The 18,797-nt window shown below is 36.9% G+C and overlaps 1 protein-coding gene across 8 annotated transcripts in view; it reads right to left on the reverse strand.

Moving 5' to 3' along the window:
- The window catches only part of USP37 (ubiquitin specific peptidase 37), a 93,529-nt gene extending 74,985 nt beyond the window's left edge, over nt 1-18,544 (reverse strand). For 3 of the 8 annotated variants that reach the window (XM_059928685.1, XM_059928679.1, XM_059928686.1), the window contains exons 1-7: nt 18,357-18,544; nt 14,202-14,343; nt 12,377-12,460; nt 11,343-11,416; nt 9,469-9,693; nt 4,430-4,601; nt 384-484 (exon numbers count right to left, since the gene is read on the reverse strand). In XM_059928685.1, the coding sequence (XP_059784668.1) occupies nt 384-484; nt 4,430-4,601; nt 9,469-9,624 (429 nt within the window). In that variant the 5' untranslated portion in view covers nt 9,625-9,693; nt 11,343-11,416; nt 12,377-12,460; nt 14,202-14,343; nt 18,357-18,544. The remainder of the gene's footprint in view (nt 1-383; nt 485-4,429; nt 4,602-9,468; nt 9,694-11,342; nt 11,417-12,376; nt 12,461-14,201; nt 14,344-18,356) is intronic. The other 5 variants (XM_059928682.1, XM_059928684.1, XM_059928681.1 and 2 more) reach the window with 5 other exon arrangements.
- Nucleotides 18,545-18,797: the final 253 nt, after the last annotated feature.

Raw genomic sequence — 18,797 nt, forward strand, 5'->3', positions numbered from 1 at the left:
ACATTTATGGGGTTGTTAGTATATGGTATCATGGGCTAAGCACTTTTACAACATGCATTATCTCATAACAACCCTTAAAATATTATTGCTGTCTTAATTTTACAGATGGGTACTAAGGCTCAGGATACTTAAGGAACTTCTCTCCAATGACCTACAGCTAGTAAGTGGCAGCACCAAGTCTCAAACCCACATCTAACTCCAAAGCTATGTTCTTAAAAACTACACTGTGGTAAATTTCAGATATGTGGAAAGTACCCTTGAGATAATGCAAGAATTACTAGACATTACAGTCTAAATTCTACTTCCTGCAACTACCTTATAGAATGTCTATCTAAGATTATCTTTTTTTTTAAAAAAAGCTAAAACGATTCAAATAAACATACCTGATTGTCTGAGTAAGAGAGCTGCCTGTTGGTTTCCTTCTGTGAGGTCCTGCTGCCCAGAATAGCTCCAAAACTACCAGAACCCTGAGAAGGTTTCATGGCTGGTGGAAAAAAAAAAAAAAAATCTCAAATCACTTACTTTAATAAAGAGATTTGTCATTATTATTATTTAATATTGAGGAAACAGAAACAGGAAAAATAAAACAAATCAAAGTGCTTATCTGACAGAAAGTAATTCTGATATATACAGTAAATAAAATTTAGAACTAGGATCAAGCAAAAAATTAAATAACTATGCAAAAATTTGGAAACATGTGTTGATAATAGAAGGGTAAATTTTTAAATGCAAAAAGAAAATGCTAGAAATTCTCCTATATAAATATTTGCTAATTAACACTATAGAAAAGTTAGTCACTGTGTATCTATGGCATGAACATGGACACTGGATGCTAAGGACATGTGTCAGAATCAGTGACTGATATACTTCCAGTAATGTATAAGCCAAAACATTCTCTGTAAGTTCAGCAAACAGACTAAATGGCTTCTATTCTAAAGAAATCAATGCTAGTTTAAAGAACATGCAAAGTAATGTATAAATATGAATTTTTATATATTTTAAAAAGTATTTTAAGGGAATTCCCTGGCAGTCCAGTGGTTAGGACTCTGTGCTTCCACTGCTGGGGGCTGGGGTTCAATCCCTGGTCGGGGAACTAAGATCCCACAAGCTGTGGTGTGGCCCCTACCCTCCCCCCAAAAAAAAGTATTTTACATTTTAATTTCATTAACTTCTCACTGATGATCATTTGGAATGTTTTAATTTAAAGACATTGCAAATAATGCCGAACATCCTTTTACATATCGTCTTGCACTAGTGGAACAACTTTCATAGGATAAAACTCTTTAGAAAAAGAATGTTGGTGTAAAGGATGTACAATTTTAAACTAAATTGATATTATCACTATTCCTCAAAAAAAAAAAATCTCTAAGCTCCTACCAAGTATATGAGAGTATCTTGCCTCCCCTCACACTACTGCCAATGTGATAGTAAGAATTTGTATTTGTTTAATTACTGGTGAAGTTGAGAATTTTTTCGTGTTTATGGGCCACCTGTTTTCCTTCCTGAATTTCGTATATGTCCATTTCTCTACTGAATTGTCTTTTTTCTTACTGATTTGGAAAGTCAGTATTTATATATTAGCAATATTAACTCTGTCACTGTGGCTAAAGTTTTCTTCCTTTGTCTTTTCTTTTTTCCTTGTCAGAGATCACTTAAATTTTTTACACAGTCCAAGTTATTAATCTTTTCCTTTATTTATTTATTTTAAAAATTTATTTATTTTTATTTTTGGCTGCGTTGTGTCTTCGTTGCTGTGTGCGGGCTTCTCTCTAGTGGCGAGCGGGGGCTACTCTTGGTTGCGGTGCGCAGGCTTCTCATTGCAGTGGCTTCTCTTGTTGTGGAGCAAGGGCTCTAGGTGCGCGGGCTTCAGCAGCTGTGGCATGTGGGCTCTAGAGCGCAGGCTCAGTAGTTGTGGTGCACGGGCTTAGTTGCTCTGCGGCATGTGGGATCTTCCTGGACCAGGGCTCAAACCAGTGTCCCCTGCATTGGCAGGCGGATTCTCAACCACTGCGTCACCAGGGAAGCCCTCTTTTCCTTTATTGATTCTGGTTTTATGTCATACTCAGAAAGGTTTTTCCCATCCACATATTATGTTAAAATCCATTCTACCCTTCTAATAATACTTTTATCACCTTTTTTTTTACATTCAAATCTTTGATCAATGTAAAATCTATTTAGATGAAGGAGTAAGATAAGGATCCAGTTTTATTACCTTCTTAAATGGTTAGCTGGTTATCCTATTTATAGACAACAATGTTCATCTAATATTAGTCTTTTTCCCATTCATTTCAAACACCACATATTATACTTTAAATGTTTCACACTTTTCAAAGTATTTTTATATTCATTAGCTTACTCTAGTCTGCAAAGTACATATTATCACTTTTGGGCAGCTAAGGCAACTTAAACCCAACTTGCCTAAGAGTACAGAGTCCACAGCTAGCCACTCTAAAAGCAGTAATGACTTACTGAGTGTCTATCATGTGCCAGTCATGCTTTACATTAATGAGCTCTAATTTTTTATTAAGCACTGAAATTAAGGTGATAAAACATTCATTTTAGAGATGAGGAAACTGAAACTCAGTTATTAAGGGAGCTGCCCAAAACCACACAGGAAATAACAAGTAGAGCTAGGATTCAAACCCAAACCTGTTTAGGTCCAAAGCTCATGTTTTTCCATTATGTCACGTTGTTCAGACTCAAACTTGGGCCCCAGTCTACTGTGCTTTCCACTCTAATGTGTTTATTTATTTATTTATTTATTTATTTAATTTTTAAATTTTTGGCTGCATTGGGTCTTCGTTGCTGTGTGCGGGCTTCCTCTAGTTGTGGCGAGCAAGGACTACTCTTCACTGCGGTGCACGGGCTTCTCATCGCAGTGGCTTCTCTTGTTGTGGAGCATGGGCTCTAGGTGCGTGGGCTTCAGTAGTTGTGGCACGTGGGCTCCAGAGCTCAGGCTCAGTACTTGTGTCACACGGGCTTAGTTGCTCCGCGGCATGTGGGATCTTCCCGGACCAGGGATAGATCCTGTGTACCCTGCATTGGCAGGCGGATTCGTAACCACTGTGCCACCAGGGAAGTCCCCTCTAATGTATTTAGAGACATGCTTTTCTTACACACATCAATTCTTAAAACAGTGATTCAATTAATATGATGGAATAAAACAAATATAGAAATACAGACATAATCCCTGATATATTCTAAACTTTCAAACGGTACTCAATTCCTTGATTCTAAAATTCAATATTTAGAAGACTGACATAGTTCAGATTTGGTAACATGAACACATAATGAATAGAAACCAAATGGCAAACAACCGTAAAAAAATTTTTTAAACAAGAAAATAGTGTATGAAATAGAGGTATTAATTAAATCCAAGCAAGGCAGCATTGCTACATCTTCATTTTTTAAATGTTTTTTTTTTGTTGTTGTTGTTGTTAAATGTTTTTAATGTGTTGTATTTAAGTTAAAAAACTCAAAAGTTTGTCAACTATAAAATATCAGTAATAACAAAGTACTGATGATGATAGAGCTGGAGACTAACAATAATAGTGGAAAACTCATTTTAAGCAACAGATTATTCCTAAAAAGATGCCTACAAATACTACAAATATATATTTTTAAAAAATCAAAACATTTTAAATGAAAGGGGTTGGAGGAGGTAGGGGAATCTTATCATACTGTGTGATTTTCTATAGTAGCTTCTGTTTTCATAGCAAGAGTAAAACCTCAGAATAAGTTTCATATAAAAAAGTAAGTATATAAGAATTATGTAACAAGGTAAGTTTTCCCAATTGTAATTTAAATCATACTCCTTTTCTAGACACACTCTTTCATGGAATCTTTAGGGTGTTCTACATATAAGATCATGTCATCTGAGAACAAAGATAAATTTACTTCTTCCTTTCCAATTTTATTTCTTTTTCTTGCCTAAGTGCTCTGGCTAGGACTTCCAGTACTATGTTGAATAGAATGGGTAAGAGAGGGCATCCTTTCCTGTTCCTGATCTCAGCAGAAAACCTTTCAGTTTTCCATCATTGAGCTATCGGCTGTTCATATAAGGCATTTATTATGCTGAGGTAAGGTAGTTTCCTTTAATTCCTACTTTGTTGAGTGTTTCTATCATGAAAGAATGTTAAATTTTATCAAACACTTTTTCTGCATCAAGATGATCATGTGGTTTTTGTCCTCCATTCTGCTAATTTGAATAATCACATTGATAGATTTTTTCATATCTTGAACTATTCTTGTATTCCAGAAATAAATCCCGCTTGGTCATGGTATACAATTCTTTTAACGTGCTGTTGAATTAGGTCTACTAGTATTGTGTTGAAAATTTTTGCATCAATATTCATGAGGGATACTGGTCTACTATCTAGTAATATTTTTATAACTGCTAATGTCAGACCCTGGGAGGATTAGTGCTCACCTGCATTAAGTCTGTTTTGATGAACTGCATCCAGAAACAACCTCATTTCCTCTGCATCCTTACTTGGTACTTTATCAATAGACAAGAAGCTATTATCTTGTAGAGTTAACATTAGGCGGCTTTGTTTTGCTCCACTGGGTCGAAGCACCACATTTTTAATGTTATGAGTTAGCTGATCAACACAAAAGAAAAAGTATCATTAAAAATGAATTATAATGAAGCAGAAAAAGTTGTATAATGAATACTAAACTTTATACTTTCTAAGTTACACATTTCTTACTTTTTCCCATATTAATTTAGTTTTCTTTTTTTCCCCCCCAACCAAAAAGAGTTTCCATTTTTGACACATTTAAATCAAAGATTTCACTTCTAGGAAAGGCAATCACATACTATTAAAATTTTACACAGTAATCCTAACACTCTTGATTTTTTGGTAGGGAACTGCATATTTTCAAGTACAGTTATAAAGTTATAAAAACTAATAAGTTAATTTACAGAGCCTTGCTGGTTATACCATCACCAGTTTAGAAAGCCACATTGGATCAGAGGCTTTTTCTTTCTTCTTTTTTTTTTTTTAAACAAAAGCTTATAAAATATCTAGCAAGTGGTTTAAGCAGCTGCAATATAAAAGGATATACTAATCCAAACTATAATCCTCAAAAGAATTCCACTTCTCAAAAACACATCAACATAAACCTTTACCAGCATTAGAACATTCTTTTTTTCTTTTTTAACTGTCTAAGCAGGTTCATTTAACTTTCAATCACAAAGATCATAAGTACCCTGGAACTCCCTCAGCTTACTTCTCCCACTCCCCAGAACTGGTTCAATAACTTGTCTTATACTCTTCCAGACTCTGGATATGTGCTATTAAGTGATAAATTTTATTTTCTCTTGGTTGAAATTTTTCCAAGACTAAACTAATAAATCTTGCACTTTTTTAATCTAAATAATTCCTGCCAACCAGGCATCCTTATTCTCTAACACTCTCCCTCAGCAGGCATATTACAGAGGTTTCTAAAGCTGCCTTTTGCTGAAGACATAGCCTCTGAACAGCATAAAGAAAGAAGTAATAGCATTTCACAATTTTTTTTAATTAGGGAGAATTGACCTTTGACAATTTTTAGATAAGAATGAAAAATGAGTTTTACCAGACTTAATTTATTTATTTTAAACTTAAATGACATTTTTTAAGCTTCAAAGTTGGTCTTAAATTCATGTCCTTGAGTAGAAATTCTATCATAAAACACAGTAACTAGTTTCAGATGCTTTAACTCCAAAATATTTAAATCAGCAGTTTACCGTGCAAAAAGGAAAAGAGGCTGCATAAAACCATTATTTCAGTCAATATGAGAATAATCTTGAACTTGATCATTTCAACAACTGAAAAATCCTAGCCAGTCATACAATTTTAGTTACTACCCATATGGTGAGGCCTCTCAGCCTTTTCTCTAAGTCCAGATCTCTGCCGGAGCTCCAGTTTTGTTTACCAAATGCCTAGTAGATACCACTATCTAAATGCCTGACACCTCAGAAAACTTGTCTCTCCCAATCCTCATGACCCAATTCTTCCCCTCTGCCCCCTATCAAAGACAAGATGAAAGGGACTGCCATCCACTCAAACCTAGGAATCTCCCCAGACTCTTCTCTCTCTCACCCCCCAAATCTAATGAATTAAGTCTTCTTGAAATCTCTTCAAATCTACCCTTTCCTCCACCTGCTTCTCCCACTGTCTTTTCCTTTGCTCAGGACTTTCATTTCTCATCTAAACTCCCACAATAACCTCTTACACATCCTTATTCTCCCACTAGCTCTTGAAACAAAGTCATCCGCCCAGCTGTCAAATGAATTTAAACTTAAGATTCTTGGCTCCTTAGTATCTAAGTTCCCGTTAGTATGACAAACAAGATACTTCAAGATCTGGTTCCTATCTAGCTCTTCAGCCTCTACTTCTGCCATTCACTCCCTACTGTGCATTTATTTTAAAATAATTTTCTGGTTCCCTGAGTGTTGACTCACACTAGCATGTGTTTGTCCATTATAGAAATCACCTCCACCTTACCTCCACTATGTCTGGCAAATTCCTATCTATCCTCTAAATCCTCGGAGCACAAAACACTTCCTTCTTTGTGTTACCTCAGTATCTCTGAGATAATTTTACAGCTGAGAATGTATCTGGTTACTCTTAAGTTTGAGAAGAAAAGTGTCTCATTCAGCTCTGTATTCTTAGCCCTTAGCACAGTACCCACCACGGTAATCTGTAGGTGGTTAACAAATGAATGCTGAATGCAAATTCATCTAGAACTGAGATGAAGGTGTAATCACAGGTAGATTCCTCATGCTTCTAAAGATCTATGTTTGTTTAAGTATTTAAATATTTACTCAGTGCTAATTTGGGATGAGGACTGAAAGACTGAATCTCTATTTGAAAAAAATCTTTCTTTCATTGAGATGGGCAATTAGTAGACATATACATGTGGTAGGAACTATCGTTTCTATTACCCATGTCACCACCTCCAATCTATTTAAGAATATCTTTGATACATAAAATCATAATCAATGTATTTCCAAGTTTAAAAGCAAAGATAAATAGAAATTTTACTTCAGCTCTGGTTATCAAGCATAAAGTTTTATAAATTGTTCTTCAAGAGTACTTTAGAATGAATATTATACTTTTATATGATCTAATTAACAAATATAGCATTTTTAAGTGCAGAAAAATGTAACTAAGACATTAAATTCAACTCTTATCAACACTAGTTCTTGGCTGCACAAGACAGAAGTGAAAACAAAATTACCTATCTTTTGCAGTGAAAAAATAATGAGATCCTTCAAAAGTTAACAGTTAGAAGAAAACAGCTGTAAGGATGACCTTGAATAATCATCCTTGAACGGTCTATACCACAACCTTTGGCAGGATTATTTATGAAGAAGTAATTAAGAAGACACTAATGAGTCTTATTAAAAGCTAACACTAAAAAAAAAAAAGGAAATTGAGTTATTTGTAGTGAGGTGGATGGACCTAGAGTCTGTCATACAGAGTGAAAGTAAGTCAGAAAGAGAAAAACAAATACCGTATGCTAACACATATACATGGAATCTTAAAAAAAAAAAAATGGTACTGATGAACCTAGCTGCAGGGCAGGAATAAAGACGCAGACATAGTAAATGGACTTGAGGACACAGGGTGGGAGGGCGAACCTGGGGCGAAGTGAGAGTAAGCATCAACATGTATACACTACCGAATGTAAAATAGTTGGCTGGTGGGAAGCAGCGGCATAGCACAGGGAGATCGGAGATCGGCTCGGTGCTTTGCAATGACCTAGAGGGGTGGGACAGGGAGGACTACGGGAGGAAGGCTCAAAAGGGAGGGGATATGGAGACATGTGTATGCATATGGCTGATTCGCTTTGTTGTGCAACAGAAACTAACACAGTATTGTGAAGCAATTATACTCCAATAAAGATCTATTAAAAAAAATAAAAATAAAAATAAACTCAATACTGCAAGGATACATCAGTCAGGGAAATTTTTTCTTGACCCGGCTGGTCCAGAACATAATCATCAGAGAGGCTTTTTGCAGTCAAATACTGTGGTTGTAAATGTGGGTTTTTTCCTCATATAAGAATATTATCTAATCCTTTATAAGATGTTATCAAGTGTATTGTCTCACTATTATTTTGTGTTAGTCAGTTACCTGGGTTAATTACATATTACACAAAATTCACTTCTTTATAGCTGCCTTCCATTTTACTACTTAATGGTATACATCATCTCATCTTACAGCGGTATTAGGAATTCATTTGCTAGCTCTTTCTCTCTAATCCAACTTCTGCACAGTGGAATGGTGCTTAGGACCCTCACCAGAAGATGTGCAGCGGCAAAGTTGAGTTTTGTTTTTGTTGGTATAGTCAGTTAGCTGGTTTATCAATGTTTATTGAGGGCCCACTATACACCCACCACTGTGCTAGGTTCTGGAACTAACCACAAAGATAAAACCTAGACCTTCAAGGTATTCATCTTCTAGGCCAGACATGGAACAGAAGCCATACTGAGTCACGGCTCTCTTAGGTGGCCGACACTTAACTGACTAATCTGTGGTCTCCATTCCCTCTACAAATGTAAAGACAAGGCCCAAGACATGCTGCGTGATCACAGCCAGTAGTGGCTACTCTAGCAGGTCTGCACCCTGCCACTCTCACCAGTGGAGTTGTCTGCTCACCAGAAGCCAATCTGTTTGTTCCCAAAGCTGTTTATGCTAGTTCTTCCGATCATTGTAATTACACAATTTAATTAAAGTTACTTAAAGAAATATGAGTGCAAAAGAGATAAGTTGTTTCTATAAGATCCAAGTTGAATGCCTGGGAAAGGCACATTAAAGGTGAGTTACTAAAAATGTACTGTCAACTTAGGCGTGGGAGAGCCAACTGTAAAACATCATTAAATCTGGAAAAATCTGATTGCCTCACAAAATGTCTTTAAGATCTCACTCCACTTTAAAGAAACTGAGACAAAATGACTGTGAAACCCTCAGACGTGTGGCTTATATGAGAAGTAGGATGCAAAGCACTAATGGGAGGCCCTAAACTCAAAAGACAGGCCTTGGCCCTACATCAAAAACTTGAGGGATGTTTTAAGTTGAAATAAAGGCTTAAGGAATGATTAAAAAAAAAAAAAAAAGCTAACACTAAATGGTGATGAATTTATCATATATGTTGAGGGGGGAAAAATAACTGAAGTTATCCTAATGTGGTTTTAAACATAGCTTAGATAGATAGTATCCAAACTCAGTTCCTCTCAGCTTCCTCCCACCAGTTTTCTCTTCAATAATGGTGACTACTTCCTACTCTTTATTATACACCATCAACAATTTTGCTGAATAATTTATAATATATATGCCTAATAGTATTAGTGTCCTGGAAATAAGAAGCAAGAAATAGTAATCTAGGAGGGCTACCATGATACTTAGTATGGCACAGAACAGCTATTCACTAAAGGATGTGATTGAAGATCTATTCCAAATCAAAATTTGGTAATACCTGAAATATCCTTGGAATTCCTCCAGTATTGTAGTGAACTACTAGGCTGACTTTATTCTCTTTTTCCACAACTTCAAAGGATCCTTCTTTCCATTTTGTAATCCCAGTCTGCATACTTCGAATTCTGATAGGACCATGTATCTTCAGAGGAGACATACTTTCTTTAAAAATAAATTGCTTCTAGCCAAATTAAAAAGAAAAAAATATACCTTCACCTGACAGATTCTAAGGAAGAAAAGTAAAATAAAATAATAAGTTACAATTTACTAGTGATTAAAACAAGAGTTTGAAAGAGAACATTTAATGAACCATCTTATGTCCTTTTCTCCATTTCAATAAACTACCTCTTACTAAGTATCCTCAAAGGTTTTGGTTAGCTGGATGGCACAGGTAAGAAAAACAAATGAAGCAGTCACTGACATTCAGTGACTGAATTTACCCACCTTTTATTTTTTCTGCACATGTTCTCTCCTTTGCCGTGTACCCGTGTCCATTAGTGTCTAAATTTTGCATTTTGTACCATTAACAACCATACTGCTGCCACTAAAGGCAAGACAATCAGGAATACTAAAGATTCCATTCTCAGTGTGAGTGCCCATGGCAATATGAGCAACTTTTACCTTCCTTCATGATGCTAAAGGATCTTGAATTTCAAATATAAGTAAAAATATATTTTCAGTCAGCTGACTCCATTTGTTAGAATTGAGTTCCTAGCAAAACATCAAATCATATCACCAAATAATTCTTTCTACCAGTTGGTAGTCTATGCATATCCATATGTGAATAAATAATAAACTACTGTGAGAATAATGAGTAATTAATTGTGAGAATAACCAAATTAGTTTAAATGAATAAATAATTGTGAGAATAATCAAATTAGTTTAACCTAAAGAATTATATTACTTGAGAAAATCATTTATTCTCTAGGGAAAACAGCCAAACCAAAAAAAAAACCCTGTTCCTAAGATCCACCTACCATTTATGCTTAATATTAGCATTCTTGGAAAGAATATTTACCAATTTTATCTTTGACAAATATTCAAATTTCCCAAGTGAACTTCTGATACTTACAGAACTGATAGAATGTCTAAGACTCTTCAAACCAGCTTACCAGATGTCAGCAAGTAAATGCAATTACAGTAACAGCAAAAAATGTTATCAAAGAGTGCGTGTGTTACACACATACACACATATATGCAATCATCTAAAATTAAAACAAAATTTATACTATAGCCTTCAAATTTCTAAAAACATTGCCTCTAATACAGATTCTTCCTTATAATTTAATAAATTAAAAATCATTAAACTTTGCCTCTGCCTAAACAGCTCAACTAGAAAAGCTAAAAGTAGTAGTATATGTACAAAGGAAAAGCATACTACATCTACATATCAAGAGCCAGCTCTGTCACTTACTAATTTGTAACTTACCTTTCCTAACAACTAGTTTTCTCAACTGTAAAACAGGAATATGAAAATGCTATAGTGTTGCAATATTAAATGAAGTAACACACATTAGGCACTCAACAGGCAGCAGCTTCAATATGAATGGAATTAGTGTCCACTTTCTGAATTTATTCCTTGTCTGCAACACCTCTTTATCCAAAGATCCCAGACAAATAACTTGTTAACAAGGGTCACCAACTCACTGCCTATAGAGGCCAGGTAGGTGACACAAATGACTTAGGCAGGCAGAATATGAAAACTGCTACTCAAATCTAGCCTGTTTTGCCATGTAGAAACAGTGAACCTAGCATTGCCAGATCATCTAATTCTTCAAGAAAATGACATCCAAATTTTATGTCAACTGCCCATTTCAAATTGTGGGCAATGAATTCAAACTTATTTTTAAAAGCCACAAATCAAACAAAACCCACCTGTAGGTAGAATACAGCCTGGGGAATCCTAGTTCGAGGCCTCTAGGTGCTGTACATCAAACAGCTAGGAATAACTTTAAAGAGAGATATGAAAACACTTTGAATAGTTAAAGGTATTATGCATTGTAAGTCCTCTACTATTACTCACTCATCTCATCAAATTTTTTGAGTGCCTAATTGTGGCCAGATTTAGATAGTATAATTGGCTGGGTGTATGAATCCATCAAAGTAATAAAGGCCACTACTGTTTACAGACCTGTTAATGTGACATTTTGCTCAAACTAGTAACTACAAAATCTGGGCCAGCAATGTGTTTGTAATGCTTTTTTTTACAATTAATAATTTGGTGCTTCATCATTTAGATATAGCCTTGAGATTTTTTCCACTCTGTCTCTCAGCACTGCCAAGAATATGTGGCCCCTCTCCTACTCCAGTTGCCCATGCCAGAAACATGAGTTATCTTTGACTTCTCTCTTGATGATTATTGGTATTGGACTGGAAATGGAAGGTAAAGTTGTCATTTCTACCTCCATATACCTTCCAGACATCTTTATAGTGAACTTCAGATCAAATCACATCACTCTCCTCAATATCATTCAACAGCTCCCCAATGCCCTCACAATTCAATCTAGACTCATTAACATGGCATAAACACTCTTCATGATCCAGGCCCTGCTTACCTCCCTATCCCCAACAAACCCTCCAAATCCACCCATCTAAACTACCTACAATTTCCCTAAAAAAGGCATATGTTCTCAAGCCACTGTACCTTTGCACACACTGTGGTCTACGTCCGCAGTATTTTTACCTACTCTCCCCATCCCCCACCACCCCCCTTTTTTTCTTCTCCTGGCTATAAAATCAAAACTCAATTTAGATATTATCTTCTCTAAGAAGGCTTTCCCAGCTATCTTTCACTTTTTCTCTCACCCCATATCCACACTGACAGCACTGAATGCTTTTCTCTTCTGTTGTACCCTGTGCTTACCTCCAGTAGAGCATTTATCATATTGTATTATAAACTGTCTATTTACCTCTTTGTCTCTCTCTAGCTAGACTCTGCTGTTTGAAGACAGGAAATATGTTCTTTAGCCTTTGCATCCCCAATAGGACAGTGTCTGGCACACAAGAAACAAACTCATTATTCAAGAATAATGAACAAATGAGCACTATCAACTTTATTCGATTTACTGTTAAAATATACAGCAGCAGATACCAGAACCATAAATCCCTTTTATATGGCCAATATAGGATTATGTTTACTAAGCTCTCTACAAGAGTATCACTCTGCACTGTATACCTCATCTTCTGAATACTACATCTAGGCTTTTTCTATGTGCATCTGAATTTCTCCTAAATGCAAAACTGTCCACATATCTTGTTAAGATTCAATGAGAGAAAAATCATTTGTGAAAAACAAGAATATGTAGTTACAGAATGCATTATTAAAACAAAAAACATTAGTAAACTTGCCTAAACTGGGATTCATATAATTTACTGTTCAATGAAGAAACTCCACTTAAAGAAAGAGGTTTATCAAATTACCTCATCTTTCCTTATGTCAGGGTGCCAAATTAAAAGCAAATAACATAAACCCCAATTATCTTACTGCTTTCCTTAAAGACCAAAATGCAAGTAAAGGACATTGACCTTGATTCCTCCAACAAAAACATATTTTTAAAAATTAGATTATTTAACAAGATTTGGAGGTGAAGATCTGAACGTTCAATAAAAAAACTTTACTGGTTACTTCTGTTTCCCTCTATATAATTCTCTCTATATGTAATACATGATTTCTCTAGATATAATTCTCAAACATTTTGATGCAGTTTTGGTTTGTATAAAATTTTACATCAGATATTGAACATTTTCTTAACCATTTCTATTAGCAATCTCTCTTTCTTCTACGAGAAAAAATCTAAAAGGTACAGGACATAAAATCGGCAGAATCAATAAGATTTTTTCTTAATGCCTCAAGCTAGTCCATTATCTGCTCTTGCACTAAATGAATTAACTATATTTACTTTTGTACACTGATCATATTATCAGGGTTTGCCCTACTTGGTTAAGAGAAAGAACACTAAGTTTCCTTTTTGGTATCTAGCATGATCTAGTAACAGTTAAACTTTCTATGAACCTAGGACAAAGACAAGGTTTCACTGAACTCTGTAATGCTAATTCACTATCAAAGCAATATTAGGAAGACAAAGTACAAGAAAAACCAATTATTCTTTAAGTACATCCAAAGAGATTCCCCTTTCCCTAAATTTCTTCACTATTATTAAAATTACTGTTCAATTTTGAGCAGGCTATGAAAGCTCAATCAACAACACTGACAAGAATGTTTCTACACCCTCTACAGTTACTTAAATGCTCATATTTTAGGTACTGCTTTGAAAACATTCTTATCCAGAGGGTATTCTGTGGTTTAAGAAAGCATGCTAGGGGGCTTCCCTGGTGGCGCAGTGTTTGAGAATCTGCCTGCTAATGCAGGGCACACGGGTTCGAGCCCTGGTCTGGGAAGATCCCACATGCCGTGAAGCGGCTGGGCCCCTGAGCCACAATTGCTGAGCTTGCGCGTCTGGAGCCTGTGCTCTGCAGCAAGAGAGGCCCGCGCACCGCGATGAAGAGTGGCCCCCGCTTGCCACAACTAGCGAAAGCCCTCGCACAGAAACGAAGACCCAGCACAGCCATAAATAAATAAATAATGTTAGCTGTTAAAAAAAAAAAATTTAGGAAAAAAAAAAAAGAAAGCATGCTAAAGCACAAAACTATTACTACAAAATAGAAGAAAACTGTCAATTCTTGCCAGTTTGCATACTCTTGGAAACATATATCCAAAATAAAAACATTACTTACTTTTCAGTGACTTTTTACTGAAAAACCCTATGTAATAACAATTCACCTTTATTCTGATCCTTGTGCCAAAGGCAATGCGCTCTTCTTGGGGAACTACTCATATTCTGCAGCTATGCCAGTTCTCCGGGAGCCATCAACTCAGCTAAAGAAAATATAAGTGTGCCTTTTTTAAAAAAAACTCATTTACAAAATTAAAATTTTTTTAAAGTGATCATTTATACAACAAAAATTAACCCTTTGACTACTTAAAAACCACAAATTACTTTACTGAAAACATTTAATGCTCAAGATACACATACACACACACACACACACACACACACACACACACACACACGTAATCAACAGAACTCTAGGGATATATCTGCTGTGGAAAACAAGGGACTCCAGGACCATGCACCTTCATCAATTTGTGTCTTGGTTAATTTACTCCTGCTACATTTTGAAACTAAGAAGGCAATGAAAAAAAGAGTATATCCTTTGTTGACTTTATAAACATTGTTACATAATGATGTCTTAAATCTTAAAATACCACTTCCATGATGTGTTGATACAAATTTCAAAAGGTGGGTAAACTTGGTTTTTACTTTTCTTTCAAAATTAACTTCATGGGCTTGTTTCCCAAATTTAGGCCTCTCAAAGCCTCAACTTTCCCTGAAGCTCTACCCAAACATTTCTCACTGCCTCCTTGAATACTATAACCTCAACTTTAAACTCCTTTGTTCACTTCATAAAAAATCATTTATTGAGCTACTCCAATCTGTTGGCACTGTGTTAGGGATACACATGTGAACATGACACAGTCCTCGCCCTCTTTAAAAGACTCCCCAGACTTCCCTACATTTGTCCTTCCACTGTCATTCAGGCAAAAAGATCTTAGCATCAGCTTTAACCTCATTCTCATTTATCTAAAACACAGTCTTTTCATCACTACTACCCTAATTCAGAAATGCATCACTTTGCCATTCTTCCCACCTAATATTTATTATGCAACATTTACTAAGCACAGTACTAAGCACCATACATGCAATATCTCATAATCGTCACAATAATCCTAAAGGATGGGGATTATTAATCTCTCTATTTTACAAATGAGGAAACTGAGGCTTAGAGAGATCAGGTAATTTATCCATAGTTACAGAGTCAGTAAGAGACAAAACTAAGTCTAGCACCAGAAGCCATGTTTTTAACCACTACCTTATTGCATCCCCAAAGATTTGTAGCAACTACTTTCCAGTCTCCATTCTCTCAAGATTTTTCTATCCAATAAATCCTTTACCCTATAATACCCTTTCTAAAGGACTGTTCTTTTTATCTCTTACCAACTAAAGTGTGCCTCCTTAACTTTCTCTCTAAAGGGGGCAGGGGGAGGGTGGAGGGACCCTGTCTTTTCTTTTGTACTCCCAACAAAATAACAGGCACTTAGTAAATGCGAAAATACGTGCTACTGATGCTAATTCCCCTCCCAAACATTAAAAAAAAAATTATTTTTATTTTACTATGGTAAGAATACTTAACATGAGATCTACCCTCTTAACAAATGTTGAAGTGTACAATACAGTATTGTTAACTATAGGTACAATGTTGTACGGCTTATCTCTAGAATTTATTCATCTTGCTTAACTGAAACTTTCTCCCAAACATTTTTAACAGCTCATCACTATCTACAAAATAAATCCAAATGCTTCTGTGTTTGGCACTCCTACTTTTAATTTTCTATTTCTCAACATAAATCCTGTTCTACACACACAAATTATTAAATTTTAGTATTTTCTTCCATAACTACCACCAACCACTTACTTAAACATGGAATTTTCCTTTATATATTTTTGGAAACCTCATCTTCACTGGTCTCATACTTTAACCTGTTGTTAAAATATATAAACCACTGCTCTGATTTCTAAGGGCTTTCTTTCCTAAAAAGATCCATAAAACAAATGCACAAAGAGATAAAATTAGTGTGGTCGCTGAAAGTAAAGAGAGAAGTTGACCTAGATAAAGTTTATCTCCAATTCAAAGAGTCTAAAATCTGAATGATTCTGACATAAGAATGGGTAAAATCATCCAAAGCTGGAAAACCCTTTGGTTTTTTGTGTCCTTTAATTTGTCTGCAGAGTGAAAAAAGATGCTTGTCATCAGATGACAAGAATATCAGTAAGCTGGTGTTTCCCAAAGACATGATGCTTCTTATAGCAAGCTCCAATTTATTTATTCATTTAACAAATTCTTGAGAAATAGAAATGAAATAGTTCCTAACCCATATTCTAGTAGAAGACACATTTTAAATAATCACACAAGTAAGTATACAATTAAAAGTTCTGAAAAATGGTATAAAGTTCAGGCATGATGAAAGATTATAATAGGGTATCTGATTTAAGGACCGGGATGGGCTTTTAAGCAGAGAAATGATGTGTTACTGCTGAATGGAAAAGTGATGTGGTTTGTTTGGGTCTGGGGAAGAGAGTGAAAGGAGCAAGAATGAAAGAAATTAGGACAACCAGACAGGAGAGTATTGAAGTGATTCAGCTTATAAAGACAATTACAATAACAATGAATGCTCACTGGCTATTTACTCTACGTCAGGTGCTTACCATGGTTATTTAATTTAATCCTCATAGCAATCCAATAAGGTGATTATTATTCCCACTTTACAGATGAGAATATAGGAAACATTAAGTCCAGGTGAGAGAGGACTGTGGCTTGAACTAGAAAAGTGCTAATGAAAATGTACAGAAATAGATTCAAGACATATAATGAAAGTAAGAATAAACAGAACTTGAAGAGGGTATAGATACATGGGATGAGGGCTTTCAGGTTTCTATACTATGTAAATGGATAAATGGATATACCACTTAATGAAATAGGATACCAGAAGAGAAAGCATTTGGGTATGGAGAGAATTAAGACTGGTTTCAGACATGTTATATTTGAAATTCCTAAGAAAAAAAATCAAGTTGAGATGTCAAGCAGACAGTTGGCTATTTAGATCTTGAGCTGAAAACAAAAGGAACACGCTGGAAATAAAACTTCTCATCAATATACAGGTAGAATTTAAAGCATAGGGTGGAAGGGAAGAGTAAAAGGAGAACAACCTAGGACTGAACCCAGATAACCATTTTACTCCATCAAACATCTCTCCCTATGATAATCGATTACTTTGATGTCAACAGGCCTTTCAGTCCTCATTCAACTTTACATTTCAGCAGAATTCAACATTATTGATAACTTCCTTTACCTTTTCTACAAGACTTGGACTCCTCTATCTGATTACTAAACACCAAGAATCCCTCAGGTGCTCCTCCCTTTCTTTTCTAGCACTGTACTCTCTTTAGGCAATTTCATCCACATCCATAGCTTCAATTACTATCAACATGACAGATGACATCTATATATTATATACGTTTACCTATATATCCAGCTCAGAGCTCTCCTCTGAGCTCCAACCCAGTATATCCCAACTGCCTACTTGACATCCTCTGTTAGATAGCTTTTCCTGTTAGAGACTTCTCAGACACTGCCACCCCAAAAAAGGTATTTACACAGAGCCTAAATTTTGAAAGGATTACAAAACCACTACAGGCCAACTCTTCAGACACAGAATTTTGTCATCAATTATCATTTCCTTTCACGGATCATGACCTATAACAGGTAAACCTGACAACCTGATCTGATGGCTAGAGATGGGGACCAACCAAAGGCATTAAAAAATACAAATCATGCCTTTTAGTGAGAAATGGTTAGGAGAGAAGGTGAAGAACAGTCAAGAGAGTGAAACAGTATCATATCCCAAGGCCTGATGGACGTGCGGCAACGGAAGTCACCTGAAGGGATAGCAGGCCTCCTAAGGGACGAGTGGCGGACGACAGCCCCCAGCAAAGAAGGGTCAGGTTCGGGTCGCAGACGGAGCGAGTGACAGTAAAGACCAGGTCAAAGAAGAGGAAAAGCCTGGGAAAAGACCTAAGAGGAGTACCTGTGAGGCCAGAGGGGGCGTCGCGAGGATGGGGGCGGGCTGAGCAGCAGGGGGGCGAACTCCAGAAGAGTGAACGCCAAGTGGGCGGACTGCACTGGGTGGGTGGGCCGGGGGGGCTGGGGGAGCCAGGGTCGGGGCGCCAGGGTAAAACGGCTCAGTTGAGACGCTCGCCGGGCCCACCTTACCTGTGCCTGCGAGTTCGGAGCCTCGGACAGGCCTGCCGGAAGCACGGAGTCCGCGCGGAGGGGGAGGAGCCGGGGGTTAGGAAGGAAGGGACACCGGGCACGAAAGAGAGGGGCCGCTCACTCCCCCAGTCAGGGAGAGCGGCTGATGGCGGGAACTGTGACCACACGCAAACACGCACGCACGCACGCACACCCGACGCGAGCAGATGAGGCGCATGCGCGCCAGCCTGAAAACTCCGCCCCTTCCACGCCCTCGCCCCGCCCCAGTACCGAGCGAAGTTTCGCCCCAGCCCTGACCGTAGTACGCATGCGCACTTCCTACTTCACTCACTTTCGCCCTCCCACCCTTTCCCTCCTACTCAGCCCAGTTGGGCATGCGCACTACTTGTCCTCCCGGGACTGCCCAGCTTTTCCCGCCCTTCACTGGCCTCCGGAGAAGGG

Source organism: Balaenoptera ricei, chromosome 7 (assembly GCF_028023285.1).
Source record: "Balaenoptera ricei isolate mBalRic1 chromosome 7, mBalRic1.hap2, whole genome shotgun sequence".
Taxonomy (NCBI): domain Eukaryota; kingdom Metazoa; phylum Chordata; class Mammalia; order Artiodactyla; family Balaenopteridae; genus Balaenoptera; species Balaenoptera ricei.